Source organism: Carcharhinus amblyrhynchos, chromosome 27, assembly GCF_965287045.1.
Source record: "Carcharhinus amblyrhynchos chromosome 27, sCarAmb.v2.hapA, whole genome shotgun sequence".
In the NCBI taxonomy this organism is placed as follows: Eukaryota; Metazoa; Chordata; class Chondrichthyes; order Carcharhiniformes; family Carcharhinidae; genus Carcharhinus; species Carcharhinus amblyrhynchos.
This window is the reverse complement of record NC_137350.1, coordinates 36,626,093-36,648,682: the sequence shown is the minus strand read 5'-3', so window position 1 is coordinate 36,648,682 and position 22,590 is coordinate 36,626,093. Positions and strand designations below refer to the sequence as shown.

General features: G+C 40.4%; 1 protein-coding gene across 1 annotated transcript in view; it reads left to right on the top strand.

Annotated features, from left to right (window-relative positions):
- Window positions 1-22,590, top strand: part of LOC145359205 (rho GTPase-activating protein 23-like) — a 241,368-nt gene that overhangs the window by 73,881 nt on the left and 144,897 nt on the right. The window contains exons 3-4 of the mRNA XM_080213675.1: window positions 14,259-14,283; window positions 19,486-19,578. Of these exons, the coding sequence (XP_080069801.1) occupies window positions 14,259-14,283; window positions 19,486-19,578 (118 nt within the window). The remainder of the gene's footprint in view (window positions 1-14,258; window positions 14,284-19,485; window positions 19,579-22,590) is intronic.

Here is a 22,590-nt window from a genome sequence, read left to right as displayed (position 1 = left end):
GTTTCAGTAAAATCCTCACTCGATGAAAGATGTATTAAATTCACAATTAATTATCCCTCCACCTCAATTATATTTTTGGAAGATTGTTCTCATTATCCTTTAATTTCCCCAAGTTTCTGCCATGGTTACTTTGTCCCACCCCCAGAGGGATATTAAATTTATCTGAAAGATGCAAACCGTACTTTGTGCTTCTGTGAAGGGCGTTGGCTCTTATCCTTAACATCCAGCCTGGTGACCTCAAGCCCCTGGAACTGAGTTGAGAGCACAAATAACAAGCCGTAAGACTTAGTGCTAAATTTAGTTTAATATCTTGGAAAGGAACAGAGTGCTTGGAATTTATCCATTAATGTCGGTGCTGATTTACAAATGTATCTGCTGACTAATTTTTTTAGAAGTTTTCTCAGCTAGCTTAACTTGCTTATTAACAGTTGTTAATTATTAATATAATTATTGTAACAATAATTAATATTAACACAAGGTCGGTTAACAACATTGGAACACACAGGATTGGGGATAATATACTGATATATATTGGTTAACAAACAGAAAACATAGTAGAAATAAATGCGTCATTCTCACATGAGAGGCCTGTGATATGTGAGGAACACGAGGATTGGTACTTGAGCCTCAGCTATTCACAATCTATATCAATGATTTGGATATGGGGATCAAATATAATATTTCCAAGTTGCTGATGACTCAAAACACAATGGTAGGGATGAGTCCTGAGGAGGATGCAAAGAGACTTCAAGGGAACGTAGACAGGCTAAGTGAGTGGGCAAGAATATTGAGGGGGAGCAGAGGAGGCAATTCTCCTTTCCTGCTGTGTTGCTTTTTTAGCACAGTTGGCCAGGAGACTCCAGCGGGATCCGTTCCAAGGGCTCTTTGCTGGGTGCCCAAACCTGAGCACATCTCCCAGTGCTGGATTTCTGGTGCTGTCAGCTCCATGTCGGAAATTGGTGTGGAGCTGCATAATAAATGCAGTGCCTAATTTCCATATATTTGAAATCTCATCAGTGGCCTGGGACTTGAGTCTCCTGGCTTGCTAGCACAAGTGGGGAGCTGGTGGCCTGACCCCACTGGAGTGAAGGGGGAGCAATCGAGGCTCCCCCAGAAGGTTGAGTGCTGGGGTGGGTGCCCTCTGGGCATTGGCATCTTACAGTAAAAAGTCTGACAACACCAGGTTTTAGTCCAACCTATTTATTTGATAATATACTCGCAAGCTTTCTGGTTAGCCCCTTCGTCAGGTGAAGGGGCTAACCCGAAAGCTTGCGAGTATATTATCAAATAAATAGGTTGGACTAAAACCTGGTGTTGTCAGACTTTTTACTGTGTTTACGCCAGTCCAACGCCGGCATACCCACATCATTGGCATCTTGGCAGTGCCAGCCTGGTACCCCTGTTTGCCCAACGGACAAAGTGCCAATGCCCAGGAGGCAGTGCCAAGGAATAGGTCCTAATGGGGCAGGGCATGATAGGGACAGGGGCCTCTGGTAGGACAATTGTTGGGGGTGGGAAGGGTGATCGTGCTGCCATTCTGTAGTTGGGAATGGTGGAGGAGGGAGAGAGGCCAGCAGTCGGGACTCACCATGGCTGTGGGGATGGGGACGACAACGCTGGCACTGCAGGATTGCAGGGCTAGCCAGCAGACAGGGTCATTGCGATACTGCAGTGCACAGAGGGAGATTCTTTTTTTAAACTCCTGCTTAAAAAAACAGTGATTTACTCCAGTTGTTACGCAAATTCAACACTTCAAATTTTTTTGGGAGAACTGCCCTTGTGGCAGATGAAAAATAAAGTGAATAGGTGTGAAATTACCCAGTCTGAATGTAGCCCAATCCATCATGCAAACCAGCCTTGTCTCTGTCTACACTTCCCGCTGTCTTGGAAAAGCAGCCAGCATAACTAAGGACCCGACACACCCCAGACATTCTCTCTTCCACCATATTCCGTTGGGAAAAAGATACATAAGTCTGAGGTCATATACCAAAGGACTCAAGAACAGCTTCTTCCCTTCTGCTGTCATACTTTTGAATGGACCTACCTCACATTAAGTTGATTTTTCTCTACATCCTAGCTATGCCTGTAACACTACATTCTGCACTCTCTCATTTCCTTCTCCATGACCGGTGTGTTTTGTCTGTATAGCACACAAGAAGTAATACTTTTCACTGTATGTTAATACATGTGACAATAAATCAAATCAAAATTATCCACTTTGGTCAGTAAAGCAGAATACAGAGTATTTCTTAAATGGTGAAAGCTTGGTGTCATTGCTCATGAGTCACTAAAAGCTAGAATGCAGGTGTAACAAGTAATTAAGACAAATGCTACTTTGGTCTTTATTGAGTACAGGAGATGTCCTGCTGCAGTTGTATATAGCCTTGGTTGGTGAGACCACATTGAATATTGTGCACAGTTTTGGTCTCCTTGCCTAAGGAAGGATATATTTTCCACGGAGTACAATGAAGGTTCACTAGACTGATTTTTGGGATGGCGAATTGCACTGTAAAGCGAGATTGAGGAAGCTGGGACTTCGTTCTCCAGAGTTTCAATGAGGCAATCTCTTTGAAACATACAAAATTCTTACAGGCTCAACAAGGAAATGTGTTTCCCCTCGGATGAGATTGTGGTCTAGAATGAGGGGACACAGTCTCAGAATAAGGATAGATAATTTAGGTGTGAGATTAGAAGAAATTTTGAAATTTCTTCACTTCTTTTCTTAGAAATCTCCTACCTTAGAGGGTTTTAGAAGCTAAATCATTGAGTATATTCAAAACAAAAATTGATAGATTTCTGAAAGTAAAGGCAACAAATGATATGGTGATCATGCAGGAAAATGGCATTGAGATTGGAGATCAGACGTAATCTAATTAAATGGCAGAGAAGGGTCAAGGAGCCAAATGGCCTACTCCTGCTCCTATCTATTTTGCTATTACGTTCAAAGAACAATGTTATATAGTGTAACTCCCATACTGTAATACTGCTGTATACCAAATAGTTGAAACCCAGAACTCACATTACCATCTAGTTTTGAGGCATCAACAAATATGGAAGTCAAAGGTGTATATTTCCAGAAAATTGTACATTGGCTACTAATGATGACACAAAGATGGCTGAACTTGTTGGTAGCAATGAACATTGTCGGACAATACAGCAGGATATAGATAGGCTGGAAAATTGAGCGGAGAAATGACAGATGGAATTTAATCCAGATAAATGCGAAGTGATGCATTTTGGTAGAACTAATGTAGAGGGGAGTTATACAATAAATGGCAGAACCATTAAGAGTATAGAAACACAGAGGGACCTAGGTGTGCAAGTCCACAAATCCTTGAAGGATTTGGTGGAGGTGGAGAAGGTGGCGAAGAAGGCATATGGCATGCTTGCCTTTATAGGAGGGGGCACAGAGTATAAAAACTGGAGTCTGATGTTGCAGACCATATTTGGAGTACAGCGTCCAGTTCTGGTTGCCACACTACCAGAAGGACGTGGAGACTTTGGAGCGAGTGCAGAGGAGGTTTACCAGGATGTTGCCTGGTTTGGAGGGTCTCAGGGATGAGGAGAGATTGGGTAAGCTGGGGTTGTTCTCCCTGGGAAGACGGAGAATGAGGGGAGACCTAATAGAGGTGTACAAAATTATGAAGGGTATAGATAGGGTGAACAGTGGGAAGTTTTTTCCCAGGTCAAAGGTGACGATCATGAGGGGTCACAGGCTCAAGGTGAGAGGGGCGAGTTTTAACTCAGACATCAGAGGGACGTTTTTTACGCAGAGGGTGGTGGGGGCTTGGAATGCACTGCCAAGTAGGGTGGAGGCAGACACGCTGGGATCGTTTAAGACTTATCTGTATAGTCACATGAGCAGACTGGGAATGGAGGGATACGACCGAATGGTCTAGTTGGACCAATGAGCGGCACAGGCTTGGAGGGCCGAAGGGCCTATTTCCTGTGCTGTACTGTTCTTTGTTCTTTCTTTGTTCTAAATGAGCAAAGTTGTTGGCTAAAGGCTTTTTGTCATTGAGTTGTATATTTTATTTGCTCGAAGTTCTATTGGAAAGGATTTGTGTTTATCATGGTTTTGAATGATGGAGCTGTGGAGCACTCTGGAACGTGCAGTATAATCTTAAATTCTTTTTTATTCATTCATGGGACATGGCTGTTGCTGGCTGGCCAACATTAAATGTCCATCCCTAGTTGTCCTTGGACTAATACAATGGAATAGCTTGCTAGGCCTTTTCAGAAGGCAGAGTCAACCACATTGCTATGGCTCTGGAATCATGTAGACCAGACCAGGTAAGGATGGCAGATTTTCTTCCCTAAAGGGCATTAGTGAACCAGGTGAGTTTTTCCGACAATCGAAATAGTTTTATGATCATCATTAGAATCTTAATTCCACCATCTGCTGTGGTGGGTTCCCAGAACATTAGCTGAGTTTCTGGATTAATGCTGTAGTGAATATATCACTAGGTGATCGCCTCCCCAAACTAAATAACTATTGGTCATGAATGCCAAATAAATCTTCATGGATAATATTTTCTTTTTTCCAGTTCATAGTTAAGATTTTTGGAATTTTAAGATGGCCTGCCTGCCAATTTAAATTGCTACACTGTCAGAAGTGAAAGGTCTACAGCAAAACTTTACAAATGTTCACCTACTTTTATAAGTAAATCCCTGGTGGACAGACCCCCACCACTTCACCCCAACATCATCATCATTGAAGTTTAGTCAAAATAATAAATGAATAATTTTTAAAAATATTACACCATTTGATATGGCATTATCAAGGGCAGTGAGGAGTGGACAATAAATTCTGCTCTTGCTAGTGCTGCCTTATCCCACATTTTTTATTTCAGAGAATTTGATGTATAAAGAATAATAATTGCTCGAAAATAGTAGTAAAATTGGAACTGTCACATATGCAAACCTTCATTGTAAACCAGTGAGAAAAATCTCATTCGCAATTATCAGTTTGTTGGCTTGCAAATCTAATTCAAGTAACTTTATGCTGCTGGAATAGGAGAGCACCTGAATTTTTTTGAAACGTAACTTTCATGATTACTATGCCATTCTTGGAATTGATTACACGTATACACGCTAAAACCATGTGAATAATGAGGTTAACTATAGCTACCAATGGAATTTGGTCATGAATTCTCCCCCTCCCCCATGTCCTCCCAGGCACTTGTTTTTTCAGTGAGGTCACTGGGGCTTTTGTGAATGGTGTTGGTTGGATTGTAAAATAAGACGAGTGGCAGAAAAGAAAGACTTAGGGTAAGAAGTTGTGGATATTAAGTAATAGAAGAATGAAAGAAATAAAACAGATGTGAGACAGTGTTATACAGGCTGGAAAAGAAGCTTCACTGCCAAATTTGAAAGATGAAGAGAAGAAAGGTGCTGAAAGTAGATAAAATGTAAGTACTTGCAGAGGGACCAAAGATTTCAACTGTTTATTTAAAAGCATACTAAGGGGTTAAGAGAGTTGTTTCCGTTGAATATGAACAGGTTTGCCTTTAATTCCACCAACATTCTCTCTTTTTGAATCGTTTGATATGTTAAAAATGTTCCTGTCCAACTTCTGGGAATATAAAGGAAATATGCTCATCCTGTTTGTATTGATCCTTTAATTTTCTATTTGTTTTTTCATTCAAGTCTGATTGTAACTGAAATAACTCTGTTAAAAATGAATGCTAAAACCTGTTACTTGTATTCGACAAAACACTTTTAGTATTAAAGGAAAAATATGATTGTTACCTGGTTTAAGTGTAAGAAAGATCTTCCTTTTATGTTGCATCTTCATTTCCTTAGGATGTTTCAAAGTGCTTCACAGTTAATTAATTTTGAAGTGTAGTTACTGTTATATTGGCAGAAACATTAGCCAGGTTGCTGATACGATCGAACATACAACTATGTTGGTCTATTTTGATAGTGCTGATTAAAGAAGGATTGTTGACCAAGACACCAGGACAACTATTCTACTCTTCAAATAACTGAGGAATCTTTTATGGCCAGCTAAATTAGTGAACAAGCCCACAATTCACCAAAAGACTGACCTTCAATTACATAGCACTCTCTCCTGTGCTGTGGTATCAGTTTAGATTTAAGATGTGTTTAAGATCTGTGTAGGGCTTGCAATCTCACAACGCCAGATTAAAGTCCAACATGTTTATTTGGTAGCACAAGCCACAAGCTTTTAGAGTGCTGCTCCTTCATCAGGTGAGTGGGAGTTCTGTTCACAAACAGGGCATATATAGACACAAACTCAATTTACAAAATAATGCTTGGAATGTGAATCTTTACGGGTAATCAACTCTTAGAGGTACAGACAATGTAAGTGGAGAGAAGGTTACGCATTGGTTAAAGAGATGTGTATTGTCTCCAGCGAGCACAGTTACTGAGATTTTGCAAGCCCAGGCAAGTTGTGGAGGTTACAGATAGTGTGACATGAACCCAAGATCCCGGTTGAGGCCGTCTTCGTGTGTGGAACTTGGCTATCAGTTTCTGTTCAGTGATTTTGCATTGTGTGTCATGAAAGCTGCCTTGGAGAACACTTACCTGAAGATCAGAGGCTGAATGCCTGTGACTGCTGAAGTGTTCCCCAACAGGAAGGGAACACTGCTTGACAATCACCAGGCAGGAGTGTTCTCTTCCTGTTGGAAACACTTCAGCAGTCACGGGCATTCAGCCTCTGATCTTTGGGTAAGTGTTCTCCAAGGCGGCCTTCACAACACATGACAACGCAGATTCGCTGAGCAGAAACTGATAGCCAAGTTCCACATACATGAAGACGGCCTCAACCGGGATCTTGGGTTCATGTCACACTATCTGTAACTCCCACAACTTGCCTGGGCTTGCAAAATCTCACTAATTGGCCTGGCTAGAGACAATACATATCTCTTTAACCTGTGCTTAACCCTCTCTCCACTCACATTGACTGCACCTTTAAGGGTTGATTACCCGTAAAGACTCACATTCCAACCACTATTTTGTAAATTGAGTTTGTGCCTATATATGCCCTGTTTGTGAACAGAACTCCCACTCACCTGATAAAGGAGCAGCACTCTGAAAGCTTGTGGCTTGTGCTACCAAATAAACCTGTTGGACTTTAACCTGGTGTTGTGAGACTTCTTACTGCGCTTACCCCAGTCCAACGCCAGCATCGCTATATTAGGGCTTGCAACCCATGACATTTTACTTAGATGTGATGTTACCGTTGAGCCAAGCTGGCAGGGATGCTGCATAAGGTTATATATGAATTTTTAATACTACATGTGTTTAGCAGGGATCTGACAGAATTGTCATTTTCAGAAAGCTGCAGTATCCTACTTCATTGATTTGTTCCTGTTTTGCTGGTAAGGAATATAGAATAAGATGCATGGAGAAGGTAACCCAAAAGTCAAAATTGAACATATTTTGAAAAATAATCAAATGAACTGGCCCAGTTCTCTAAAAGCACAGGGTAATATGTCCTAATTGTGTAGAATGGATGCCACTGCACATAATTCTATGGTTCTGATTTAATGCTTTGTCAACATTTGCTCGAAAAAGAAACATTTCATTGCAATCAATTTCATCCATATATCTCCACAATGTGCTGCTGCCACACTTTCATTCGGCTTTTAGAATCATAGAATTGTCACAGCAAAGGAAACGATTGGGCTCATCATGTCTGTGCCAGTTCACTGTAAGAGTAATTCAACTAGTGTCGCTCCCCTATCTTTTCCTTGTAGTCCTGCAGTTTTTTTCCTCTTCAGACAATGATCCAAATCTCATTTGAAAGCCGTGATTAAATCTGCCTCCACCACACGCTTAGGCAGTACATTCCAAATTCTAATCACCCACTGAATAATAAAGTTGTCCCTCAAGTCGCCATTATTTCTTTTGCCAGTCACCTTAAATCAGTGCCCTCTGGTTTGTGATCCTTCCACCAGTGGGCACAGTTTTTACTAATTTACTCTGTATGAACCCTTCATGATTTTGAATAAGTCTTTCAAATCTCCTTTCAACTTTCTCTTCAAGGATAATAGCCCCAGTTTCTCCAATCTATCTATCCAAAGTTGTTTGGAGACCAGTCATTGCAGCCCCAGAACATCACAACTGTCAGCTCAACAATAGATCCCAATACAAACAGATTCTGGTGTAATTAAGCAATCCAACATATCCCAGCTCATTAAAACGATCTGACAGTTCCCAGCTCAGTAAAGTAATCCAATTAATCCTAGATCTGGAACCCTGTCTAACAGATTCCAGCTTGAGAATAAAGGTTCATAGTAATGGAAAATGAGATGCATTTCCAAGATTTACCAATTCCTCAGGCTGTGTGCCGCACTATCCTGATTCAACAGTAGGTCACCAAGGATCAGACAACTTTCACTAGCAGGCTTTATTCTGATTCAGGTGCATTTAGTTGGCTGTGTTGGAGCTGAATACTACAAGTTGCTTATTAAGGGCATGATTGCATAACAGCATAAAGCCCTGAAACTTGTCTTGCATAGAAGCAGAACATAGAATCGTAGAACGGACACAGCATGGAAGAAAACAGTTCAGCCCTTCGTGAAGAGGGAACATTTCAGAGAGAACATGTACCAAGCTCATTAAATTAAAAGATAATTATGTTTTATATTTGAAGTAAAACTTAGTCAGTTACTTAAATTTAAAATACTCCACATATTACAATAATGTTCCATTTCAGTGTGATAAGGGGGAGGAGGAGTGATATCTGAACATGATTTTTTAATAGTTTGGCATTATATCACCCAAAGTTAACAGTATCTGATTTTGTTGAATGGTAAAATTTACCTTGGGAGTGGTTACTCATTGTACATAAAGAAGACTTGCATTTGTGTTCACAACCTCAGGTTGTCCCAAAGTGCTTTGCAGTCAATAAAGTTTACTTATTTGTCACAAGTAAGGCTTATATTAACATTGCAATGAAGTTACTGTGAAATTCCCCTAGTCGCCACAGTCTGGCACTTGTTTTGTAGTCACTGTGGTAATGTAGAAAATGTAGCTGCCAAACTCCTACAAACAGCAAAGTGATAATGACCAGAATAGCTGCTCGAGTCTTGTTCATTGATGGACGTTGTGGGGGGATTCTCCCAAAAAAGTTCTAAGTACTGAATTTGCAGGAAAAATGTAAATCATGATTGTTTTGTCAGCGGGAGTTCAGATTTGAATCTCCCACACTCTGTGCATTGTAGAGGCCACAGTCGTGAATATCATTAACAGCTTGGGAGTGGGGCCTATTCAGGTCAGTGTCTGACAGTTCCGAACTTCTATGTATATGCTCTACATTATCCGCCTGCAGTTTACTGGCCAGCCTGGGATCCCCGCACTGCTGCTCTCCTTCCCTCCTCCACCATGGCCCAATCATGGCCCCACGATCATTCCTAGGCCAGCCCAATCCCCCGCTCGTCCTGGAGCACCCGATCTCTAGGCCCCTTCCCCACCAGCAGTGACGATCCCAACCTGGCAGACTACCCCCTGCCAAAATATTAGTGGGTTGGAATGAGAGAATGGCCCCCAGTAAGTTCACAGCAGGTTATACTTAGCTCTGTTATTTTCTTGGTTCTTAGCATTTTTGTGGTTCCTTTGTGCTCTACGTTAAGAACCATTCTTTACACAAAATTGGCTCAGTTGTATCTTCAACCATATATAATTTAGTTTCTCAGAATGTTTTATTGTCATATTAATATTGGTGTACTGTTCACTAAAGTGTTTTCAATAATTGAGTTATTAAAGGAAATTCCAAAGAATATCTCATTTTCCTATTTTATCAAGCACTGGAAAACTGAATCACAGATTATTTGCGGAAGGAGACTATTTTGCTTATCGTGTCTGCACTAGCTGTTCAAAGAAGTATCATGACAATGCCATTCCCCTGCCTTTTCCCTTTATACCTATACATTGATTCTACTCAAATAATCATGTAATGCCCTTTTGAATGCACCAACTGGACCTGCATCTACCAGACCTCCAGGCATTGTATTCCAGACCCAAACTACTCGTTATGTGACAAAGGTTTTTCTTGCATCACGTTTCCTTCTTTTGCAAATCACTTTAAATTTGTGCCCTCTTGTTCTTGATCCTTTCGCAAGCAGGAGCAATTTTTTCCCTAGCTATTCTGTCCCCTCATGATTTTGAACATCTCTATCAACTCTTCTCTTGGCCTTCTTCTCTCCAAGGAAAATAGTCCCAACCTGTCCAATCTATCTTCATAACTGAAGTTTCTCATCTCTAGAACTGTTCTTATAAATACCTCCTACACTCTTTCCAATGCACTCCTGCACTCTTTTCATCAGGTTGTTAATTCTAATCAAGAAGAACATATTTACAATGCAGACAGTACCATGTATCTCACAATAAAGAGACTTCTAGTTTATATTAAACCCCAGGGCCACAGTATTTTGCTGTTTGATCTCGCTTTATAATTATAGACTACATGAACATTTTGATACTATCAGGAATTGGACAACGTTTTTGCAAGAATGAATGATGCAGAAACAGCCAGTTGATCTTTTTCTGTCAAATGGCTTGGTAAGCACTGCACAAAGTAACTCGAGATGACAGGTTATGGGACTCAAAACTTTCTCAGTTCATATTTAAACAAAACAATTTACAACCCTCTCACCATCTTTTTAAGTCTTTACATGTACGCATTACTCCTTACAGAAGAAAAATGGTAACTTTTAATTAGTTTAACATATCCACTATTATTTTCAGTTATAGTCATAGTCATAGCATGGAAACAGGCCCCTCAGCCCAACAGTCCATGCTGCCCAGTTTTTGCCACTGAGCTAGTCCCAATTGCCCGCATTTGGTCCATATCCTTCTATAACCATCTTACCCATGTAACTGTCTGAATGCTTCTTAAAAGATAAAATTGTACCCCCCTTGACTACTGCCTTTGCCAGCTCATTCCAAACACTCACTACTCTCTGAAACAATTACCTCCCTAGAACCTTTCGTATCTCTCCCCTTAAACTTGTGCCATTTAGTTTCAGACTCCCCTGCCTTTGGGAAAAGATGTTGATTATCTATCTTATCTATGCCCTTCATTATTTTATAGACCTCTATAAGATCACCCCTAAGCCTCCTGTGCTCCAGGGAGAAACGTCCCAGTCTATCCAACCTTTCCTGATAACTTAAACTTTCAAGTCCCGGTAGCATCTTAGTAAATATTTTCCGCACTCTTTCTAGTTTAATAATATTCTTTCTGTAATAGGGTGACCAGAACTGTACACAGTATTCCAAGTATGGCCTTGTACAACTTCAACAAGACATCCCAACTCCTTTCTATTTAATGTTCTGACTAATGAAACCAAGCATGCTGAATGCCTCCTTCACCACCTTGTCCACCTGACTCCACTTTCAAGGAGCTATGAACCTGTACTCCTGAATCTCTGTTCTATAACTCTCCCCAATGCCTTACCAGTAACTGAATAAGTCCTGCCTCAATTCAATCTACCAAAATGCATCTTCTCACATTTATTTAAGTTAAACTCCATCTGGCATTCATCAGCCCACTGACCCAGTTAGTCAAGATTCCATTGCAATCCTAGGTGACCTAGGTCCACTATGCCACCAAGCTTGGTGTCATCTCCAAACTTACTAACCATGCTTCCTAAATTTTCATCCAAATCATTAACATAAATAATATAACAGTGGACTCAGCACCAATCCCTGAGGCACACCGTTGGTCACAGACCTCCAGTTTGAAGAAACAACCCCTACAAATTCTGTCTGTCTTCTGTCATCAAGCCAATTTTGTATCCAATTGGCCACCTCACCATGGATCCTGTGAGATTTAAACTTATTGCACCATTGTCCAATGGAATAATATGTTCTATTAGTATGTACATCAAATGTGCCCCATCATCTTTTCAGTAATGGTTTACAGGGGGCTCAAGCCATCTAGCATTCAGATACACAGTGCATGTGCTCGTAATGCAGACATAGCTCTGTCCAACTGCGAGTATAATAGTATCATTAACTAGTAATAATTCCTACTGACATTGGCTATGGCCATGACTCAGCTGTAAGGTACAAGCTTCACATGTCATGGATATAGGACATACCATCACAGAAGACTATTAGCTACTTATATGTTATGCTTATTATGCTTGAGGTTGTCAATGATATGAAGGCACCAATTTTTCCACTTTTGGGATTCCAGCAGAGAGTATTGCCGGAAACCACCAACCTCACCTGTGGCTATGATTCTCCGGTCCTGTGGCAATAAATGGAGTTTTGGTTGAGTGACAAATTCTCTGTTCTTGGTGGCAGTGGAGGCAAGGTGAATCAGATTGGAGAATTGTGCCCTATGTTTATGCAAAGTTTATTAGATAAAGAGCAAGGCCTCCTCAACGCTATCCCAATGTGCATGAAAGAGCACAATTTTTTGCACGGTATTAATTTTTTCATTTCCACCACTCATTTCTTGGCTGCTGCAAGTGTGAGCTGATAAAGGTGTAACTGGGGCAGTGAGAACTTTAGTGAACAGTAGGCCTAATAATAAATAGTCTTAACAATTAAGTTTAAAAATTAAGAAATTAACAGTAGAAGGATGGAGAAAAGGTCAATCTGAGTCAAATTAAATCCACTGGACCAAAATGCACAATTAGAACTGATAACCAGTGGAAAAGCTTTTTCATGCAATGACTGATTAGGATTTGGAAGAATGCCTGATAGGACAGTGGGTACAGCTGCAACGTTAGAGGTGATCTTACCAGAATTTGGCAGAGTGTTAGTTTTGGTGGGAAAAAAATTCTCTCCAGATCTCAGCACACCCTGTCAAAAAAGAAATAGCTGGTCAAGTTTCATGATGCCAAGGGGCAGGACCCAAAGACAGTTCAGTTTTTAGGTCGTTAAATTTCTTATTTTGACAGGATTACGGGAATATGGTTCATGAGACTGTTAATCTTAAATGTCTCAAAAGAAAAATACGTCCGCACTTGGGTTTAATTCAGAGAAAAATGATGAACAGTGTCAAAGTACCAAAGGGAAATGCTGAAGGGGGTCAGAAACTGACGGTAAACATAACGTTAAGAAGGTATAACCAGTCTTGCTAAAGCTGTGTGGTGGTGTTACCGGGCTTCCCCCTAAATACTGTAACCAGTTCTGGTCACTGAGGTATACGTGCTGCCCAAAACAGGAAATGTTCTATTGGTGAATTTTATGAAAATTTGTCAGAGCATCAGGCTCTGACCAGAAACAGACATTACCTCTCCAGATGCACAGCTGAGTTTTCAGACCAGATTTTCTGCCACTTTGTGCACAGAACATTGGGCAGGGCATGGTTTATGCTGTTACTGTGGTGGGGCAGGCCTGATAGAGCTGGGAACCTCCCTGGCTTGTTCCCCTTGACTGATTCTCACTCAGATATAGCCGTTGTGAACTTGGTATGAGCATTCAGTGAGGGGGGGGGGGGGGGTGAAATTACATGGCTGGGAAGCCCTTTAATTAGATGGAAATTTATTAAAATGTATGGAAGTGAGATTCACCTCATCATGTCACCGGTAAGGGGCAGGGAAATCAGAACCTCGTTTCCTGACTCTTGTGGGATTTTGTGCCCATGTTGCCATTTGTGCTTGCAGCAAACGCAGATGCAAAATCCCCCTCCTTACAAGGCCGATTCAAAGTGTCAAGAGAACAGAATTATTTTAGAAAAACTTAGTCCTAATTCTAAAATCCTGGTCCGCTTTGAAGAAGTTGAATAGGGAAATCATTTGGACCTTATTTAAATCCCCCTACTCAATAGTGGTAGGCTGTAGTAACTCATTATGGCAAAGTAATTTGATCAATTTTAACTGCCTACCTACTGTCTACTATGTAAGTGTGGGTGCAGTTGTGATACAGTTCATCATCAGTCGGCCAAGTGAAAACTATCAGCCAACTAGCAAATTTAAAAGAATTACATGTTTTGCCATGACAAAAGGATGGGATTTTCCAGTCGCGCTCGCCGCAAAAGTGGAAAATCCCATCCGAGGTCACTGGACCTTTGCATGGTCTGTCCCTCCCCCACTCATACAATTCCTGTGTCAGGCAGCATAGGAAAATTCCCTCCTAAAGCTTTCTCGTTCAATCTGTGTTGGCTTGAATTTTCCAATTTATTAATTGTGAACTCTGTAGTGAATTGAATTTGGTTAATAGCAATTCACCAAAAGTATCCATTCAAAGATGGTTAGTAAGTTGTTCAAACTGTTACAATCAAAGAATTGAAACAGTTGTATTTAACTAAATTTACTTTGATTCTTTTGTAGGATGAAGAAAATGGAAATGGAAGAGGTGAGTCTTGCTTTAAGTATTTTTACCAAATATATTTATGTAAAAATCAGCTGCCACTATGTGAGAGAAGATCAATTCTCTCAATTCTATCAATTCTAGCTAAAGAAAGATGACAAGGAGTTGCTTTGTTCATTTTTTAAAAGTGGGAATTTTGAGCTTGTCTATATCTGTAGTGGAAGTTGATTAACAGCCATCTGTTTTGTGGAATTGCACTCCAAAAACAAAAAGGTTAACTAAGAAAAGCTGTTCCCATTAGTTCATGGCATAAAGTCTATGGGACACAGATTTCAGGTTTTGGGCAAGCAATGCAGGGGGATATGAGGGAGAACATTTTTTACACAGCATGTGGTAATGATCTGCATTTTGCTGCCTATGAGGGTAGTGGGAGCAGAGACGATGAATGATTTCAAAAGGCAATTACATAGATACTCGGGGGGAAAGGAACCTGAGAGAACTGAACTCGGGACTATGGGGATAGAACAGGGAAATAGGACTGACTGGATTGCTAGCATTGACTCGATGGACCAGATTGCCACCTTTTGTGCTATTATGACACTAAGACCTGATAAAACATAGGAAAGATTAGTCTACATCTCCATTTAGATTTGTCTATAAAGCTCTAATGTGAACAAACCAGTCTCTAGTTAGGTGGAATAAATGTGAATCTCTTGCCATCCCCACCATCAAAAATAGTCAAAGTCATTTGCAGTATTAGCATACAGAGGGATCTAGGCATGCAGATCCACAGTTCCCTGGAGGTGGCAACTCAGGTGGACAAGGTGATCAAGAAGGCTTATGCATGCTGGCCTTCATCATTCAGGGCATTGAGTATAAGAATTGGAAAGTCATGTTGCAGCTGTATAAGACTTTGTTTAGGCTGCATTTGGAGTATTGTGTACAGAGAAAGAGACTGAGAATGAGGGAGAGATACGTAGAAATACACACAGTGATATAGATGTACTCAAAGATAGATAAATATATAAAGACAGAGATACTCAGGTAGGAGATTGCTAGAGATACTCAGATTGAGAGATGGTGACTAGGGGATTTTCACAATGACCTCATTGCAATGTTAATGTAAGCCTACTTGTGACACTTATAAATAAACGTTTAAGAATTTCTACAGTCTAGAAAGAGGCCATTCGGCCCATTGAGTCTGCACCAACTCTCCAAAAGAGCATCTCACCCAGATCTCTTCTCTGCCCTATCCCTGTAACCCTGTGCATTTAGCATGGCCTATCCACCTAACCTACCCATCTTTGAACATTAAGGGGCAACTTAGCATGGCCAAACCACCTAACTTGCACATCTTTGACTGTGGGAGGAATCCACAGATGAAATACCAAGATGAAACCCATGCAGACATGAGAGGAATGTGCACACTCCACCTAGACAGTCACCCTAGGCTGGAATTGAACCTAGGTCCCTGGCACTGTGAGGAAGCAGTGCTCACTATGTGCCACCATGCTGTCCGCAAGGAAATATTCCTGGATACAAAGTATTGAGGAAAGATAGCAAAGCAAAAGAAGAGGGAGGTGGGGCAGTTTATTTTGAGACAATTTATTAGTGCTACTGGGGATTGGTTAAACTAACTTGGCAGCAGTGTGGGAACTAGAAGATAATATCAGAGGGGAATACCAAGTTGCACAGAACACTGGGGGAGAGAGAGATAACACTGGAATAAGAAATAATATGTTATTAGGTGGAGCAGAGTAAGGAAGAAAGTAATCATGTAAATCAGGGTTAATGAGCATATTTGTGAATGCATGGAGTTTGGTTAATAAGGTTGGTGAGTTATAGGTGCAAATTGACATGTGGAAATATGATGTTACGGTTATTGCAGAAACCTGGCTCAAAGGAGCGCAGGACAGGATGTTAAATATTTCCGGATGCAAAATATTAATGAAAGATAGGAAAGGAAGAAAAGAGGGAAGAGAGACAACATTGATTAAAGAGAGCATTGCAGTGCTGGAGGGAGAGGGTATCTACTTGGCTGCAGCTAAGGAACAAAAAAGGTGCAATTATATTGCTTGATGTAGTCTATTGGCCACCAACTAATGGAAAGAATGTAGATGAACAGATTTGCAAGGAGGTTGGAGAGAAGGGGACTAAAATTATACAAATAATTGGTGGGATTCTCCCAAAAAAGTTGTTAAGTACTGAATTTGAGTAAAAACTAGTATAAATCCCAGTGGTATTTTTCATCTGGATTTTCAGAATGAATCTCCCACACTCTGTGCACTGCAGAGTGCACTAGCATGTATCTCAATAAATATCAGGGGGCAGGACCTATTCCTGCTGGAGATGCTGATTTTAAAAAAAGTGATTAAAAAAAAATTTCTTAGTAGCATCACATTCCGTAGACATGTAAATAGTAAAAGGAGTAGGACCAATTAGGGACCAAAAAGGGAATTTACACATAGAGGCAGAGGGAATAGCTGATGTATTACTTGTCTATTCCAAGAATAGAAGGTGCTGCCTGCGTGATGGTGAAAGAGGAGGTAATTGAAACACTGGAAGGATTTAAAAATAAGGAGGAGGTATTGGATAGGTTGTCGATACTAAAAATTGGTAAGTCACCAGGAGACTGAATGAGTTGCATCTAAGGATATGGAGGAAAGTGAGAGCGGAAATTGCAGAAACATGGGCCATAATTTTCCAATCTTCCTTAGACACAGGAGCAGTACTAGAGGACTGGATAATTCAAATGTTACACCCACCTTCAAAATGGCATGTAAGAATAAGCCCAACCACTACAGGTCGGTCAGTTTAACTTTGGTGGCAAAACATCTAGGACCAATAATTTTGGACAAAATCAATAGTCACATGAACAAGGAAAAGCAGCATGGATTTGTTAAGTAAAATTCTGTTTAACTATCTTCCTGATTTTTTGAAGAGGTAACAAAAGAATTGATCAGGGCAATGCTGTTGATGTCATGTACCTGGATTTCCAAAAGGCATATGATACAGTGCCGTAGAACAGACTTGTGGAGCTCATGGAATAAAAGGGACCATGGATATGACATTGGCTAGGTGACAGGAAATGGAGAGTTATGGTTAATGAATGTTTTTTAGTCTGGAGAAATGTTTGTAATTGAGTATCCCAGGCATTAGTGTTGGGTATCTTGCTGTTCCTGATATATTAATGACCTAGACCTTGGAGTAGAGGGCACAATTTCAAATTTTGCAGATGATACGAAACCTGAAAGCATGATGAATTCTGAGGAGGATAGTCAAGAACTCCAAAAGGACATCTACAAGTTGGTGGAATGGACGGGTGAATGGCAGATGAAGTTCAATGAGGAGAAATGTGAAGTGATTCATTTTGTTAGGCAGAACATGGAGTGAAAATGAGAAATGAAGGGTACAACTTCAAAAGGGGTGCAGGAATAGAGGGATCTGGATTTATATGTGCATCTTTGAAGCTGACGAAACAGGTTGAGAAAACAGTTAGTAAAGCATATAGTATCCTTGACTTTGTTAGTAGAGGTGTAAAGTACAAGAGAAAGGAAATTATGTTGAACTTGTTTCAGCAGGTCCTAGTCACCAGACTTTAGGAAAGATATAAAGGAATTGATAAGAATGCAGTAAAGATTCATGAGAGTGTTTCCAGAGATGAGTAACTTCAGTTACGAAGATAGTTTGGAGAAGTTAGACTCTTTTCCTTGAAGAGGAAGCTGAAAGGAAATTTGATAGAGATATTCAAAACCAAGAGGGGTCTGGAGAGACTAGATGGGGAGAAACTGTTCCCACATATGAAAGGAGCAAGAATGAGAGGGCACAGATTGGCAAAAGAAGCAAAAGTGACATGACGAAAAGTTTTTTCACTCAGCGAATGATTAAGATCTGGAATGTACTACCTGAGAGAATGTTGGATAAGGTTCAATCAAGGCATTCAAAAGGGAATTAAATTGTTATTTGAAAAGGAAGAGTGTGCAGGGTTATAGGGCGAAGACGGGAGAATGATACTAAGTAAATTGTTCCTTCGGAGAGCCTCTTGTGCTGTAAGAATTCTGTGATGTTGATATACACAAGGGGTGAAGTTTGAAACTCAAATGTCAGGAAGTAAACTTCAAAAATTATTCAAATTTTGTTTAATAAATCTAGTGATTAATTATGATAGAGGTGTTGAACAGCATTTTACAAATATAGAAATATTTTTCAGGGCTATGTCAATTGTTCAGTTATTGTTAGATAGGTTGCAATTAAAAACCCAATTGGTCTAATTGAGCAGAGTAATCTTCGATAGAGCTTGCACCAATGAGCTGAGAGCAAAAAAGTGAAGGATCTTGCCACATCAACTTGATTTCTGGCATTGGGGGTTAAGGAGGGTCATCACACTGCCTGTGATGGAGGAGTGAGTGGCAGACTGCAGTTTTAGGACTTCCACGTTAACCTGCCTTTATGCTAAGTTGCAGTCAGATCCTTGCCAAAAGTACTGAAAATCTGGGACAACAATTAACATGTTGTCAAAATACTGATAAATATCATGCAAAATGAGGAAAAATTTTAAATCACAGCAAACTGGAAATAAAGGACGGTTGCTCCGTATCACAGATTTGCAGTGGAAATAGAACAAGTATGAAATATATATTTCAGCGTGGATCTCGAGAGAATTTTGCTTTAATGTACCATCTCAACCCAGTATCAATCCCCTAATTACTACCCACTACTTCTTCATTGCCAAAATTTTTATCTGGGGCACAAGATCTGTGGCAGATAAGGTGTGCTCTCACACACATAAAATGTACCTCCTGCCACTTTTCTTGTTTGAACATTGGAAGAAAGGGACACCTGCTATGCTCTGCATTCAAAATTTGGTGAAGGAAACCTTTTCAGTCAGTTGTGAGGTGTACCAGTGCAGTGACCCTCAGAATATTGCAGTGGATAGGCACTCAAAGAGGACGCAAAACATTTTTGAGTTTTTCCGGCTTCATGGATTCTACCTGGGTGTGCCTCAGTAGTTCTGTAATCTGATTCTGCAGTGACTCTAGCAGAAAATGTGCAGTTGTCCCTAGCATTCTGATGACAGCAAAGAATGGGGAAAAATTCAGCTGGAGTCAAGACACATCTACCTCCAAGGCAGATGAAAGATCAGCTGAAGGTGCATTCTTGTTGAAAAAATACTTTTTTGTATGGCATCCTTATGAAGAGTTTCCCAAATAGCATAACTTTACAAACTGATCTTGTTTTACTTCACAGGCCATCAGAAAAGCCGAACAGAGCCTATGGATACCATCTTTGTTAAAAGTGTAAAGGAAGGGGGAGCAGCACATCAAGCTGGTCTATGTACAGGTAGGATGAATTTCTTCTAAATCACAGTGAATCTTTATCCCCGTTCGATATGATTAAGCCAGACAATTTCATTTAATCGAGCTGGCAAATTCTCAAATTCCAAGCATCATTTGCTGTTAGACCATGTACTATATGCAGAAAAGGTTTAACGTTGACCTTATAACATTTTTTGTGATATTGTAGATTAATTGTTGAAATATAATTATAATCACCCACTAGCATAACTCTAAGCAAGAGGCTTGACTTCGTATTGATCACATGAGGTGAATCCAATCCTGTCCTACCCTCACGTTCACACTTCAGACAATGGTCTGGACAGCATAAATAGAGAGAAACTATTCCCATTGGCGAAAAGGTTGAGAACCAGAAGACACTGATTAAAACAGGCAACGAAAATGTGAGGGAAATCTATTTAGACAGTGAGTGATTAGGATCTGGAATGTATTCCCTGAAAATATGGTTGAGGCAGATTTTATTGAGGACTTCAAAACCAACATACATAATTTTCTGAAAGATAATATTTACCAGGTTATGGGGAATCGTCAGTAGAGTGGGATTGGCTCAGTTGCTCTTGCACAGAACTGATCCAGATAGAACAGGCTGAATTGTCACCTTCTGTGCTAAAGCTGTTCTATGATTCTATTCCAGTTGTATAGTGGATAAGAAAGGCAGTGTTGATTGATTTTTCTTCTCTTTCACCCAGAGATACAAAAACTAATTTTTCTTCCTTTATCTATTTGGGCATTTTTGATATTTGATGGTCATAATGTTTGTGCAACCCTTTGTATTAATGGAATCTTATGAACTAAATATTTTTTACACATCTTTGCAGTGACATGATGTTAATTCATTATTGTTTGACATGACCCATTTAAGTGCTAACCTTTTACATTTAAGATGGTATAATGTAAATGAATTTGTATAGCCAAACAGAGAACAATATAATGAAACTGGCATTGATCAAATTATTTTATTGCGGAATCCTTTAAATGTGCTTTACTTGTGTATAGATCTGCATTTACTAATGAAAAGAACGAGCCTTTATTTTCAAAAAAAATACACTACAATATAATACTTTAAAGTGAAACTATATTACCCCGAAAAATGTCCTAAACAATGCTTTTATATTTTTCTTGGTTATCTACACTCCCTTTGCTGCTCCATTGTTGCCAGTTAGTTAATATGCTACAAAACTTGGGACTGAAAAATACACAAGATGCTTAGTTTGACCTTAACTTACGTTAAAATAGTCGTTCTCAGTTTGGGTTTGAATAGGGAAGGGTTACAATTGATTTCTTTTCCCCCAGGCAATGGCAGCATTGGAGTGGAGGTGGGTGGATGATAGGGCAGGAGATGGAGAACAATCAGCCACAGTATTAATCCAGTGATCCTGGCTGGAAATGGCTATTGGATGAGGATTAGGTCTCCTACAGCCAAATAGCCTACTCGGATTCAATGAGCTTGTACATGAAGAACAATCCCTGTGCCAAGCTGTGGAGGGCTGGCAGTGTCCAGTGCCCAGTAAGAAAAAGTATGTTAAGGAAAAATGAAAGAATAACTTTCTTTGAAGTATTGTATATACCTATAGTTTAAAGTGTTTTATTGAAATTGTCTGGCACTAAGCCAAAGGGGATGGATGAGTTTTTTTCAGACCTGCAAGATCATATTGCTCTGAGTGAATAGGTAATTTTCTGAAGCATTCTCAACGCAGGGCAGAAAATCAGACGCATAGAAGGAATATTAAAGTGATATAATCATTGTCACTTCCATTAAAACATATTATTCAAATCTCCATAAACAATGTGAGCGTTTTTTCAATGAATAAAATGAGGGTTCCTGCCTAATTGTGCATTTATTGAAGCTGACCTGATGGTAAATTGAACCCAACCTGTGTAAAATCGATAGAGTCGGCGCGTATCATTGGGATTTGGTAAAAAGTTCTTTAACATGCATTAGAATTACTTCAATCAAACTATCGTTATGTGAAGTTTCTGAGAATTGATTGGACCCATCCACACTGATTTTAATATTGCCCAGTTGAAATCTAGACTTTGGCTAATGCGACCTTTGTAACCAACTTTTATGGCTAATTAGATACATTATGATGAGGTTTTATTGTACCTAATGCAAACAAAAATGATGGTGAAATGAATTGGGAGAGTAAAGGTGTGCTCCATTTATCTATCAAGCTGAGACTCTTATCTGTGGACTTTCTTCTAACATTGGGGGCGATTTTCCAATCTCGCTGCACCTGGTACAGATCGCGCTAATCCCAGCAAATAATGTGCGAACCTAATAATCGGTTTTGCATCCAGTGCCAGTTTGGAATCATACCGTTACTTTCTAATGGTGCAAACCGGATCACACACACAAAGATGCCATGCCCACATGCACCTGGCACCTTGTGATGGCTATGAAAGTTATGGCAGCCCTGAACTTCTTCACTATCGGGTCATTCCAGAGCTTGAGCGGGGACTTGTGTGGCAACTCTCAGTCATCAGCCCACAAGTTCATCTTGGAGTCACGGATGCCCTGTATGCCCAGACATCCCACTACATCCATTTTGACCCGGAACAGGCCTAACTCATACTCGGGCTACAGGCTTCACTGCCTCGGGTGCAGAGCAGCCAGAGATGTCATGCATGTCGCTCTGCGAGCTTTATGGAATAATTCAGTGCCTTTTATCAGCCGCAAGGCATTCTACTCTCTGAATGTCCAAATTGCATGCAACCAGTTCCTCAACATCTTGCAGGTATGTGCACGCTATCTAGGGGAACATGCATGACCGCTACATCCTAAAGCACTCGGATATCCTCTGGGTCTTTGAGGATCACCCTAGGGTGTCGAGATGGCTCGTGGGGGATAAGGACTACACGCTGAGATCATGGCTGATGACATCAGTGTGGAGGCCGGAGACTGAGGGGCTGACCCATTACAATGAGGGCCAGCTGATACTTGATCTGTCATTGAACAGTGCGTTGGGTCGCTCATGATGCAGTTCTGCTGCCTTGA